The 14,020-nt window shown below is 36.6% G+C and overlaps 1 protein-coding gene across 13 annotated transcripts in view; it reads left to right on the top strand.

Moving 5' to 3' along the window:
- Positions 1–13,475, top strand: part of SOX6 (SRY-box transcription factor 6) — a 375,823-nt gene extending 362,348 nt beyond the window's left edge. For all 13 annotated transcript variants that reach the window (XM_055722486.1, XM_055722487.1, XM_055722488.1 and 10 more), the window contains one exon: positions 6,495–13,475. In XM_055722486.1, coding sequence (XP_055578461.1) covers positions 6,495–6,798 — 304 coding nt within the window. In that variant the 3' untranslated portion in view covers positions 6,799–13,475. The remainder of the gene's footprint in view (positions 1–6,494) is intronic.
- The last annotated feature ends 545 nt before the right edge of the window (positions 13,476–14,020 follow it).

Below are 14,020 nucleotides of genomic sequence, written 5' to 3'. Positions count from 1 at the left end.
AGAAACTCCTAAAAGTGCCTACTTGTGTTTTTTTTTTAAAAAAAAGTAATGAAAACTATTCAGAATTAAACTGCTGATGCAACCTAAATGTAACATCTTTCTCATATATCAAACAGTATCATTACAAATACCATGAGAATGTAATCATTTTTTTGAAAGGATTGGTTTTAATTCGTATTTATGCTAAGTTCACTTCACCATGCTCTATCCATGTTGAAGAAGTTTAAAGTAAGAGTCAGTTACCTTTGTGCACGTATATAATGATGCAGTGGACCTTATCAAAACCAACAACTTTTAGTTATGCAAGTGATGAAAAAGGGGATATGAAGTCTAATGGATGCATTCAGTAATGGTGAAATGAGATCCATGTTGCAGTTCGATACAAATTGTGGAAACACTGAGGAAACACAGGCTGTGATTTCAAACAGTTATTTCATGCTTTTCTGTGACTTCCCACCGTTGCCCCAAATTCCCTTTTTCTCTAAAGAAAAAATGAAAACAAAATTCTTGGAAGAAACCAAGCAAAAAGGGTGAAAAAAACAGACTGGGACAGCTTTTTTGAACTGAAATATAAAACTTGCCATCATTTATTTCAGCAGAATAGCTTACTGAGTAATAAAAAGCAACATTTCATCCAAATCAGATTATAATTAAGTGAAACACAGTAATTGAGCCCATCAACAACTTAAACTTACTCTTCCTTGCGTTTAACCTAAATATCGCATAAAGTATCAGCTGGGAGTTTTTCTAACTGACCTTGTACACCCATCATTTTTCCACTGTTTTGATGGAACAAACAGTATAAACCGTCCTTCAGAACTGTAGACGTGAGAGTTGAGATGCAGTTTCCTTTTCAGAATGAAATAGGAGACAAATGTGTATTTTGGGATTGAACATATTCTATGTTTACAGTAAATATTTCAGTGTAAGATGGGAAACAAAAGTACATAATAGACTCCAATGAAATGTGCCAAGTGCTTCATACTGGTTGAAGTCCTGCTGTTGGGTGTTTTGTTTTAAGGAACATATCAATTAAGTTGGAAATGGGTATGTCAAAATCATCAACAGAGAATAAAAAGATAAATAGGAGATGTGTGAAGACAAAGAGAGACCTTCAAAATAGGTGGCTAGAGGAAAGTATAAATAATAAGAAAAATTCTATTCTTTTATATTTGTGTTTGGTACTCTCTTATACCAAATATACATTTATGGCTTAATCCAGGAATGGCTTGTTCCTATCAGATCCCCTTGGGTGGGCCATTGGCTAGCATAAAATAGTTCTGCTACGTGTACAGCTAGAACACCCCACCCCCACCCCCAAACATACTGAGTTTTACACCTCTTGACCTTTTAAGATGCAAAAAGCTCATACTGCTTACTTCAGTGAACTGCATTCTTTGATAAACATTGGTAAGATGCACAAAAGTTGTTTAGAGAATATCAATATACAAACTAGCCATAGTTTCAGATAAAATAGAGAAATAAGCTAGTGAATGGCCAGGTTCTGTACTGATTTTTGAAGAAAAGTTTCCAAAGAATTGAATGAGAGTGAAGATTTCTTGGAATAAATTGGGCAGGAAATTCATGTTTTGAGATGTTATATATGTGATAGCCCAGCACAAAAATCCAGGAACTGGGAAGTATTTTAAAAAACAAAGTGGAACTTAAAAATGTGCGTCGGCCTTCTATTGCATCCCTACATGAATTAATTTTGTTCCAAATGAAGCAGATATTATACAGAAATAATTTGTGTTTAATGCAGAATATATTAAAAATTGCTGGTTTTAATCTAATGGAAGCTGAATCTGGAGCCAGCTATGTCTTTAAAATAATTGAGTTCTTTTTAATAACAAAATTGTTAATGGGAAGTTTTGAGTGATAACTTCAGTGTAAGTTAATCCCTGAACAGACTTCAAGTGATTTACAATTTATCTTCAATAGTACTTTTTTTGTAATGCATAAGTAAATGTGAACAAATGGATCATACATAAACCATAAATTCAGACATTTTAAGTTAAGAGTCTGTCTTTTGTTGCCTTGTATTACAAAAATAATACAATTCTCAGTCATTTTTGCAGTCTAATACACTCAAAATACAAGTAAGTATATGATATATACATTTCTCTGCAAAATGATGTAAGCAGTAACTTTTTTGTGTTTCACCAGTGTAAGATGTTTAGAATAAAGCCTTTATAGTGTTTATAACTACTGTACACACATATCCTGAATGTTGCTAGACTACAGTTTTGAATAAGGCAATAAGGCTGTAATATTATACTCCTGTAGCTTGAACGTAAAGTAAGTACACAATGGGTGCTTTTGTGAGATTTACTGTTATTTCATTCCTTATGGGAATGTAAGTTTCAGGGGTGTGTAGCATGTAAGCATTTTCCTTAATGCAATTGATTTTGTTTCAGTCATTTAAAGAGCTGTCAGAAAATAGTTGGGAGGGGATCAGAAAACAATGGTAATTTGCCAATTTAAATGTTTAGCTAGTTTTGCAAAAGTGGAACACTCTCCAGGAAAGTCCTAAGAATCTTAATGCCACAAACTTGTGAGCAGGTCAATTGATCAAAGAATTGTCATGTTACCTCTTTCTTTTATATTGACCTAACTGCTTTGGGCCAAATCTTTGGGCCCCAGACCGGACAGACACGTTAGCAAAGTTGGCAGAGCAGAGGGACAAGTGACCTGTAGTAACTAGCCACATAAGGGTTTCTTTGGCAAAGAGGAGATGGTGGAGACAGGAGTGGTTTGAAGCCAGGGTACGTAGCCGTGCGACACCATTCCTCACAAATCTTAAGAGATAGGAAGATTAATGTTGGGTCCTGGAAATCTTAACCAGGCAGAAAACATCCTTGCTCTAACCATGTGCAGCTGAGCTGAATTATAACCTGTAGCTTGCAGTAAATCACGTTTTTATCTCCTCAATCCAAAGTCCTATGACAGCCAAACTCTAGCTAGATAGAAGGATTAAAAATGTGGAATTTAATGTTATAAAAAATACCGTTAACATGAATGCCTTGAAGAACTACAAATAAAAGAAAACATAATGGCCAGAGCCATAGGTTAGAGACTCCAACTCTTCCTTTCAGGGAGAGCGGTTAGCATTTAAAGAAATGCTCTGATTTCTTCTCCCTTCCCCACCCTGTAAAATTTAATTAGTTAGATAATGATAACACTCATCTCCAGTAATGTATGCCATCCATATAGTTTGTGATATCTTAAAATCAGGCTTTCTGGGGTGTAATGCAGCCACTTGAGCAGAATTTACAGCGACAACCTGATGAGCTCTAAACAAACAGGGCTCAAGTGAGAGGCAGGTATCCAGTTACTAGGGGGGTGTGGGTGCCCATGTTTAAGTGCTAGAAAATTTTTGCTAGCAAACAAGTAGCAGTTTGAGACCCTTCCCATTTAGGTGGCACAGCTACCACATGTTTACAGCTCCACAGTGAAATACAGGTAATTTAAAGCTCACAGTTTTACCCACCCAACAATTACCCACCCAACAGCAGGTATGCACACCTAACACATAAAAAAAGAACTGCATTTATGAATGACAAATTCTGTAAGCCTTTAAGTTTCCTGCTACACCGGTCAAGTTATTTACCAGTTAGATTCACTCTATAGTTTGCCACATATTTGGTGCATTCTCTAGTAAAAGGTATCTCTGTAAATTCTGCTTCGTTATGCTCAGATGACCTTCTCCCTTTATACTTTGAAATGGGTGGTACTTGGACAAATGTACCCTGGCCCATTGAAGTATGGGTATGCAAAAGGGTTTTGCTGACTTGATAAGCATTAGAAAGAATATCTGAATTTATTAACCTAGGCCTGTCCTTTAGGACTTAACACTGACAGCCATCATTTTATCAAGATACCTCACAGCCTTGTCCTAAACAGATTAGTTCCCCTTCTTATAAAAAGAAAGCAGATTTTTTTCCCCTGCTTATATAAAGGCAGTTTGCTTCTAAAGAAAATGAAAACTCTTTTTGGGGGTAGGGGTATATATTAGGGTTCTGATCCTTAGCGTCATCTATAACACAATAGCAGCTTGCAATCATTCTTTGAGTATATTCTACAACTGTCATTAGAAGAGTTGTAAAAACAACTTTTCTCAAAATGTGGCATTAATACTGTGGTGTTCTTTGATGAACTATTGCGATGCTTTGTTTTGTGAATTTATTTATTCAAAAATATCAGAAAAAAATTAGTACCAGCCGTTGTCTCCTGGGCAGATTAGAGAGAATTAAGTGTGTATGGCCTGGTGACAACTATATAGAATTTTGCTGTGACCGTGTGTGGGTTTCTTTTTCCTTTGTTTTGTGGAAACAGTCATTGATGTGAGCATGTTCTGTGTCCAAAAGCTGTGCAGGAGATACGTGTAGGTTTTTAACAGTAATAGTTTATACTAATCCTAAAACAGAAATGTTCCCATGTGAAGTAGGTGTTCAATTTTATGGATAGAGTATTTAAAGATGTTTGCAGAAAATCACTTGCAAGCAAATACATTGGCTGAAAATTGTTTTCACAGAACATTTATCAGACCATTTTAAAAGTGAAAATTTAGTGAAAAATCCCTAGCTGTTTGTAAATCATCTGCAAATCATCATTTGCAAACAGGAGTATAACGACTGTGTCAAATGAATTACCGCAATGTTTTTGCTCACTGCTAGCCAGGTGTAGCATACTTGTACAACAGATGTTTGAATTTCTCAAGCTGTGCAGAGGCTTTAAGAGTCAGGCTAGCAGTAACAACAATGACAGTACTGCATGCTATTTTAATACTGTCTTATACACAGTGTTCATTATTTGATTGTATTGGTTCCCAAACTTGAAGGACTTTGGTTTCGCAGTAACTCTGTAGTGTGATATTTATCAATATCAGAGTCTGATCAATGAACAATAAAGACTCAACATTTAGGGTCTTGTAAACAAGCTTTACAGTATTTTACATATTGATTTAGCCAATGATTAAGGATTTGTGAGAGACTGGTTCATGGAATGTGCTTTTGAATTTTAGTATAGAATGACACAGTGGTCACGCAGTTATAGATTCGTTAGACTATTCAAACACACCTGACACTGGTTCTCCTGCTAAAATTATATAATCTCTAATACTTGGTCAATATTGCTCTAAAGAAGGTTGGGAATACGTGATTCTTTAAATAGATAATGCAAATAGGCATGTATGTTCAATAACTAGTAAATACTAAACCAGCATCTTCCAGGGCACTTAGGTATTTCTGGTACTGGAGTATATTCATTCAGTGTTACATCTGAAGTACAGTGGAGATTCTCTTCCTTCAGAATAGGTACACCCATTCTTTTTCTCTTAGCTTTACTAAAGGTAATGGTCCAGAAAAAATATAAGAGTATTTCTGTGAGTATTTTAGTATAGAAAGTATGTTATTAGTTAACTAACCCAAATGTAAGAAGTAGATTTAATTAATTTGTAGCCATTAAGGGCTTGACCATGGAATGGCTTCAGCAACCTGATCTTTACTCAGCAAAGCATTTTAATATACATACATCACTGTAAGAAAAGATGCTGTATCCCTTAGTACAACTATGTACATTCCTACAGCAAAGCTCGAGTTGAATTTCTTGACTGGCATTGATATAAGCCTATTAGAACTGAAGTGTGGTACTGCTCCAGAATGCTTAAAATCACACACTCATGAAAAAGCAACATTACACAGTGCAAAGCTGGGTATCAGAAAGTAAGATGTGTCAAAAATAGAGGCAGTGCACCCTTAATTGAGTCTTCTCATGTATTTGCATTGTCAGAATAAATCAGATCTGATATTGGGCCCTCAGGAGGATGTCTTAATTTCTGTAGACTGCCCATTACCATAGAAAAAAAAAGAACATTTGTTCTTTTTTTAAAGTACTTTGCTTCAAAAACTCAGTCTTACACATTAAATCCTGAAGAACAAATGGCATTCTGATCATGGATTTAAATAAAAATCAAAAGCTAGCAATAAAGTATCAAAAGTATTTCTTAAGTGATGCAGGAGCCTACCTAGCACTTATATAGTAAATTACATACTTATGGTTAGACAATGTTCTTTAGTCAACTGTCTGCCATTTTAGGTGCCTACAGGTAATCTTGAAGCCCCCTCATTAACAGAAGGTCTTGTCAGGAGTTTGGAGGATTTAGATTTTGGATACATGATGTTTACAGTAGCAGTTAGACATGAGACAGGTGCCTGCAGCCTTTTGATGATCTCTGTCCAAGTGCTCATTTGCAGTATGATTTAAATAAAGACATAAAAGAATCGATGCCTGGTAGTTAATAAACAGTTTACTCTGCCGTTGTCCTTGAGAGGAGTTAAGATGAACCAATACCATAGAGGACCGGTCTGTGAACCCCAGAGGAATGCATGCAGCCTTTCTAGGAAACCACCCAGGTCTCTTTCATTTGGACTTGCAGTAAGTCTCCCCTCCTCCGAGCACAGGAAATCACGTTCCCCTCTTGTTTTTCCTTCCAGACAACAGCCTCAAATTCCAATCACCACGGGAACAGGGGTTGTCTATCCTGGTGCTATTACCATGGCGACTACCACACCATCACCTCAGATGACATCAGATTGCTCGAGCACCTCTGCCAGCCCTGAGCCCAGCATCCCCGTCATTCAGAGCACTTACGGTATGAAGACGGACAGCGGAAGCCTTGCTGGAAATGAAATGATAAATGGAGAGGATGAAATAGAAATGTACGAGGACTATGAGGATGATCCCAAATCAGACTATAGTAGTGAAAATGAAGCCCATGAGGCAGTCAGTGCCAACTGAGGAGTGTTCACAGAATTAAAGTACTCGGACTCATCTGGGTTTTTTTGGGTTTTTTTTGAACACAAGTTCTTAAAGAGCCTGCATGCATGTGTGGCTCCTACAGTTACATCAGCAGAATGGTCTTAAATGTTTCTTAATGTGTGAGACAGATTGTTTCCCTAATTTTTCATGAACTTGGGTTTTTTGTTTTTGGTTTTTTTTTTAATTTAGATGAAGACGTATATTAAATATCAGACATCAGGACTTGAAAACTTATATGAATCAATAGCTGTCTTACAAGTCTTACCTTTTGTCTTTTTCCGTTTGGATGCTGATAAAGGTTTAAGTTACTGTTTTAGATGGGGGTTATACATTCTCACTCAGGTATGCTGTGCCAGCCTACAGGTTGTGAATGTGTTTTTATTCTGGATTATTTTAGAAAACAAAACCTGCAGATTTCATATTGTGAAACAGAACAAGTCCACAAGTGTGCACATCTGTGCATCATAGCTCGTCTTTAAAAAATAGTCTCTGAATTCCATTTTTTTCCATATGTATAGCTGAACTTCTGATGTGCCAAACTTTTCATAACTTTTGAATCTTAACATTTTAAAAAAAAAAGTCTTAAAGGAGACACTGTAAAGTCTTAGACAATCCTTTGGCATCTTAAAACAATTATATATAAAACCTAATTTTTCCAGAATATGGTAAAGTACTCAGGAATCTGGAGACAGGATATTCTTAAGTAGTGAACATGGTTGCCATAGTGCATGTGCCCAATTGCTTTTGCCTCTTGATGTGCCATTAGTGTGAAATTTGAAGTAAGCACAAAAGAGCGATCACCAGCTATGGACGGGCCTGTCTTAGCAGTGTGAGGCCACCTGATTACATTCTCTACCCCTTTGCTTTTAACCCTTGCATTCAGTCTTAACACAATTTCTCTTAAATAATTTATTCATTCCAGAATGTCAAGGGTCCAAATACTTAATATTTATTTTTAAAAGTACTGTTGGTGGCATTACACTTACAATTCCTTATTGATATTTTAAAGACCCCCTTCTTCCTCCTCCCCTAAATTACACAAGTATATGAAAATAAAAGTGCACCTGCTACTAAAATGAACATGACATTTATGAGTGAGAAATTCAGTTGTTCCTGTAACACTGTATGTTCAAGGAGCACTTGGAAACAATGTAATGCAAAATAAAGTGAGTACTTTTATATGTACATACAGTAGAGATATTCCTAAAAAATTGTGTTTATGGTTACAAACCTCTATACTTAGACAGCAAAGGCAGATGCAAAATCCAAACTGCACGTAGAGTCCACCATGATGAATTTTTAGGGCCTGTAGAATCCTGCAGTGAATCGTGGCTCCATCCATCATGTTCCTGTTGTCACCTGAAGGAACTGTTTGTTACCTTAAGTATTTATGCAGTGATTTATATGTGAGACTCGTAGTGGGGGAGGGAAGGCCACAAAACAATCTGATTTGCAAAGCTGGGAAAATGGTGCATCAAAAATATTTCTTGACCATTAGTCGTGTGGGAATGTGAACCAGATCTTGATGAACGATTGTCAAGTGCTTTGGGATCTTTGGATGTAAGGTGCTATAGAAACTAAAATTTTCATTTGTGTTACTGCTAGAAACAAAGCCTACAAAAAACAAAAAGAAAGCTAGAAACAAAGAAACAATTGCTACAGAAAATTCTGGGAAGTATACATGAGAAAGATACTCAAAGATTGCAAATTTATTAAATTTCAGAGACAGAAAAGAAATGGCATTTATTTTTTTCCCTTGCACTCCACTCCTGTTCACAAATACATCACTGTGTATGTATGCAGATCCAATGGGCCTGATGAATACATGTGCTGAAGCTCAGCTCGCTCAGCTTTTATTTTGAATTGGATATGTTCAGTACATCGGTGACAAATTCAGACTCAGGCTGAGAGGTAGGAGTGGGCCTAGAGCAGCTCCTCCTGAAGTCTGTGGGAATCTTCCCACAGAGCTGAATGGGCTTTGTTTAGGGCCCAGGCAATGCAAGAAGTATAGTGTTAATGCTGGCTGTCCTCGTGCCATCATCCCGTCTTGCAGAAATTCGTGTGAGCTGCAATGATGAGATGCTGCACCGGGAGTAGTCGTTTTCCTCATAGCCCCACTAACACCGGTTTGAGCAGAGGCAGCCATTGTCACCACTGTAGGAATCACGTTCAAGTGCGCGAGAACAACCCCCAGAACAAAGAAGATTGTTCAGTTTACAGGACAATTTATAAAGATAATGGCATAGAAACACAATGGTCAAATTTCTCTGACCATCTTGTAATTTGGAACAAAATGCTATATTTTTAATATTTATTTAAATGTGTTCTGAGTCCATGTCTAATAAGCAATAAACTGGTCTAGCCAAGACTTTAAAGGCATATGCTGTGTCGTTAGCTGGTGAGCGCCCTCTTTAAGCTGGCTAAGGTACTGATAGAAAGTGGGTTTTGTTCTTATAATTGCTTGGGAATTTAAAATGTTTTTAATACATTCAGCTCAGTTTGGGGGGAGGATACCATTGTTTCCTAAAAAAAGTGACTATTTATTAATGTCTTACATAATTCTCCAGTTAGAAGTTTCTCTCCCTCCCCCCATGTCACTTTCTTTCTCTCTTGCTCTCTTTTTTTCTGGTTTTGTTGCATAGGTAGAATGCTGTATTGCTAGCATTGTATTTTATGTAATTATTTTTTTGCACAAAGGCAAACATTTAGATTAGTTGGTTAATTTTTTTAAATTTTATGACCATGCCAAAATAATATTCTGCAGGCTTGTGGAGAACAAAGGACTGTTCTTTAGGACTGAAACTTGATTTTGCTTGTAGTACAAAAAAACACACACTCACAGATGTTGTTTCGTAAGTGTTATAAGCACTGGATATAAATGGTATTTTTTATCACTTCTGACTAATGTGAAACTGTTGTACGAAAACTACATGAACAAAAGTCATCTGTTTCGACTCGTGTGGGCCTGCCTCACAGTTGCCGGATTTGAGTCATTTTTATGTCTTGTTATTTCATTTATTTATGCAAAATACATGTATGTATGAACACTTTGTTTTAGCTCCAGCCCTGCCTCAGTGCTGATGCTCTGTACATTAAAGCCACATTCTTGAAAATGATTGGCTGTTCAGGAATCGCCAGCTGGTAAAAATTGCATTTATTGGCTGGGGGAGTGGGAGGAACATGTTCAAATCTGAATTGTGCCTATGAGCATTTTATTGTATTTATTAGCCGACATTGGCTCTAAAATGTCAGTAGAAATCAAGGAAGGACAATCATAAGGATAAAAAACAACATTTTTACTCTATTAATCGGAGCTCAAAACAAAGTTTTTGATGAATTTACCATCTCATTTTAGATTTTTTTTAAATTGTGTAAATATAACATAGGAAATAGAATTTTATTTTTTGTTCATGGATACTTAGTGAAGTATAAGTTATGTATTTACTTTTGTTCTATATCAGTGTATGTTGGTCCATATTAAATGCTGACAAGTCACTGTACCTCATGTAGATGCTGAATTTACACCCGCAGTGTGAGCGCAGTATTGTGGACCTGTAGCTGGGACAGCAAGATGCCTCACTTGTGCTCTCACTGATTTTTAATAGCATATTCCACAAACACAGAATACTTTCTTTTTAGAAAGTTGATACATGAAACATACCAAATTTCTGATACATTTGGTAGCAAACACAGTCTTCTGAATCCAAGTAAAACTGATGAAACATTTTACTTCTTAACAAGAACCGCATTTGGAAGACAAAAGCATATCCCTGGAAAGATTATCATGACTAAGATGGCCCTTGCAATGCAGTCAAGATTATGATATCAAACCTTTATTTTCTACATTCATTAAATCATGTTATTGTCATATTAGGCTATAATACCAAGGGAAATTGTTCACACAATACACAAAGAGGACTTGTGGAATTGCTTTTTAAGCGTTGTGCTTGAGCCCCCCTTAATAACTCTGACTGAAAAAAATAACAACTCCATTCAGGTAATGCACAAATATAGTAATACTATTTTCTCTGTGAACAGTTTATTTAATTAACAGATACAATATATTTTCTTTTTGGAAAAATATAAAATACTTATTTTCAAGAGAAGAACACTCCTGAAACAGTCTGATACCAGCTAGAATAGTTCACTTCATATTTCATAAAAATGGAAGGAAAAAGTCTTAACGGAAACAGAACTACTTTTCAGGGTTCAGGTTTACATGGAGAAATTGCTCTGATGAAGTGGCCTGATTCTGCTCTGCCTGTATGTTTGGGTATCACCATTTAGTTTGTGAAAACGCCTGCTGAGAATACATGGAATCGCAACGTGCTCCTAAATCAGTGTACTTAGGTGCAGCATGAGGCAGGGGGTGGGCAAAGATGGGATTGCTCCGGGATGGGAATGCGAATCAAACAGCAGCATTAGTCGCAATAACTATGATACCCTGTGCAAAGAGTACAGCAGTCGGCTGTGGGCAGTTCCTGCTTTTGAGTACAAACACAACCACCTCCCAATGAAACCTAAAACAGTCCTCTCTCTGGGTTGGCTTTCTGGTTTTGGTTTTTGGTCCTATCAAAGGCACGGCATTTCAGAATCATTTCCTAGCAAAACATGCTACAAGATTAACACCCCCATTCTCCCCCAGCAAAACACTTATCTACCTGCTTAATTTTAAGCACGTTAGTACTTCCATGGCAGTCATGAGGACCAGTAAAGCGTTGGCGTTAAGCGGGGCAAATTTTGCTGAGCCAGGGCCACAGTGTGAACAACTGCCCTGGAGATGCAGCCAGCAGAATGTATGATAGAGTTCTTCATGTTTTTATGAGAAGTTAAAGAATGGGCTTGGACCCTTGGTATTTTGCATGCTTTTTTAAGATTCAAGTTGGCACTTAAGCATGTTCTTTTAAAAGAATAATACTATATGACCTCATTTGATCTTTTACAAAACACTCTTTTTCCTTTAAAAAAAAACTTCCCCCAAACCTTTTTTTTTTTTGTATAACCCATTAATATTTGTGATTCTTCTCAGATCAAACTACATTTTTGATATACTGTAATGTCCTGCTACAGAAGGGAAAAAAAATGTATATGCAAATAGATTTCATTTTAATCCATCGCCCTTTTTAACTACCAGGTTTGTTGGAAATGGTGACAAAGAAGTATTCTGAGATTTCACACACTGGGTAAAAAGGGGGTGGGGTGGGGTGAGCTGGGCTAAAGGAAAACTTATCAAATTGGTATTTATGGCAATATGAAAGCTATAAAGCAACTTAGTGACATGGCTTGCTTTGTAATTTCCGCTTTCTAAAAACCACAAGTGAGGTCCTTGGTGCTCTTGGAGTATGGGGAATGTGCAAATATTTAACTGTTTGTATGCTGCACATTGCAGACCTGCTAGTGTGCATTCTCCGTTTGTCTTCCTTTGTCATTTGTGTTTTGCTTTTTAGAAAGCAATGTTTTTTTTCTTGTACCCTTCTTCAGCTTGTAGCAAACTAGAATGCTTAGCATTTATGTTCATTCATTATTGTATTTCCCATGTAAAAATTTTTTTATTACATTAAGACAAGCTTATAAGCTGTTACTACATAACTTATCTTACTGTAACTCTTATTTCCTGACATTGTAATTTGTTTGTGATGTATATTGTGAGATTGTACTCTATGTTAATTTAATCAGCACAATTCACTGACATGCTGGACTGACATGCTAGCTGCTGTTTCAAATTGTAAAGTTTGTGTAGAGCTGTTGGGACAACTGAGACTCCTTGTCAAGGTACTATGCTTCGATTCCTATAGCAACACTGTGGGTGCAGCTCTTAATGCGAGGGCTGCTCGTTGGACACCCACTGGCTAACTTAATGGGCAGGTTTTCTTTGTAGAAATTCTATATACAATGCAGGTACCTACCTGGGCCCGTGGCCGGTAATGATTTGGGCGTTTAGAGGAAAAACTAGTGTCTATTGCTGCTTTGAATATGTTTTAAAGTCTGAAAATGTAAATAGTTTATCAAAAAAATCTTGTACAGTCCAGTGTAAAGTTTTTAAATGAACTTAAAGGTTGCCATCACATCTCACACTCTCCTCTTGATACAGTAAAAAAAAAAAAAAAAAAAAAAAAGAAAAAAGTTTGCTAAGGATACTGATTTAATAAAAAAATCTGTTCTCAGTTTAAAAAAGAGAATAGTTATTCTTAGCTCTGCTTCATTGCATAAACAGACTTCTTGGATTATGTTGTGCAGTATTGACGTGAGGTAAATTAAATATTAAATAATCTTTCAGTGGTACTTTTAAGAGTCTTCTCCTCCTCTGCCTCAGTTATTAATGGAAAAGACAAAATTGAAAGACACTGTCCATATACAGTATGTTCTGGTGTATGTTGGCACCTTACCTACATGTTTTGGGTGGGGGGGATTTTTAAATTTTTTATTTTTTTTTTTTTTTTGCACAAGGTGCTTTCCTGATATGTTAAACATGTCATCCTTGGGTGATACAGTATATGCCATGATAGGGGTTTAGACCCCTCAGGGGAGTGTCTATAAGACTGCCTATTTATGCTCATTTACCTCAAGACTGTCCTCTCTACCCTTAATCTATTCACCATCACTCCATCTTTTGTACTGCTGTTGACACTTACAAATTAAAGATAAATTTTGTTTTATGAGATGTGTGTGTGACTTCTTCTATGCATCCCTTATTACTTCTTTGAAGTTGGCATTAAAGATTGACCATGATGGGTTGATGGACAGCAAAATGCAACTAGGCATGCTCAGCTGGCCTCCTTTAATTTTAACAACTGAATCTTCCAGCTTTTAGGTTTTCCCCATGCCTTTCCATACTACAAAGGCATTTATCAGCTCTGAAATCCATTAACCCACATGCTGTACAAGACATGCATGATAACCGACCTAATTTGACAGTATTCACTGGGCACCATCACTTTTGTAAGCAGGAACTGCTGTTGGTAGCAACATAATCTCTGAAGGCTTTTTATTGAGTAGAAACAAGACAAAAAGTTTCTCATGTTTCTTCTTCCTTTGCCTTCCCCTTTTCTGCTGCATATAACATTAAACAAACTAACCAAAGTTGACAACAACAAAACCTATAGTTGCCATATTGCCATGTCTGTAAACTGCTGCCATTTGTGTATTATGATTGGCTTTTGACTTAGCAGTTAGTCACCGTTCTCATAGGAAAAGAGGAAGT

This window comes from Falco cherrug, chromosome 10 (genome assembly GCF_023634085.1).
Source record: "Falco cherrug isolate bFalChe1 chromosome 10, bFalChe1.pri, whole genome shotgun sequence".
NCBI classification, from domain to species: Eukaryota; Metazoa; Chordata; class Aves; order Falconiformes; family Falconidae; genus Falco; species Falco cherrug.
This window is presented reverse-complemented; position numbering and strand designations above follow the sequence as displayed.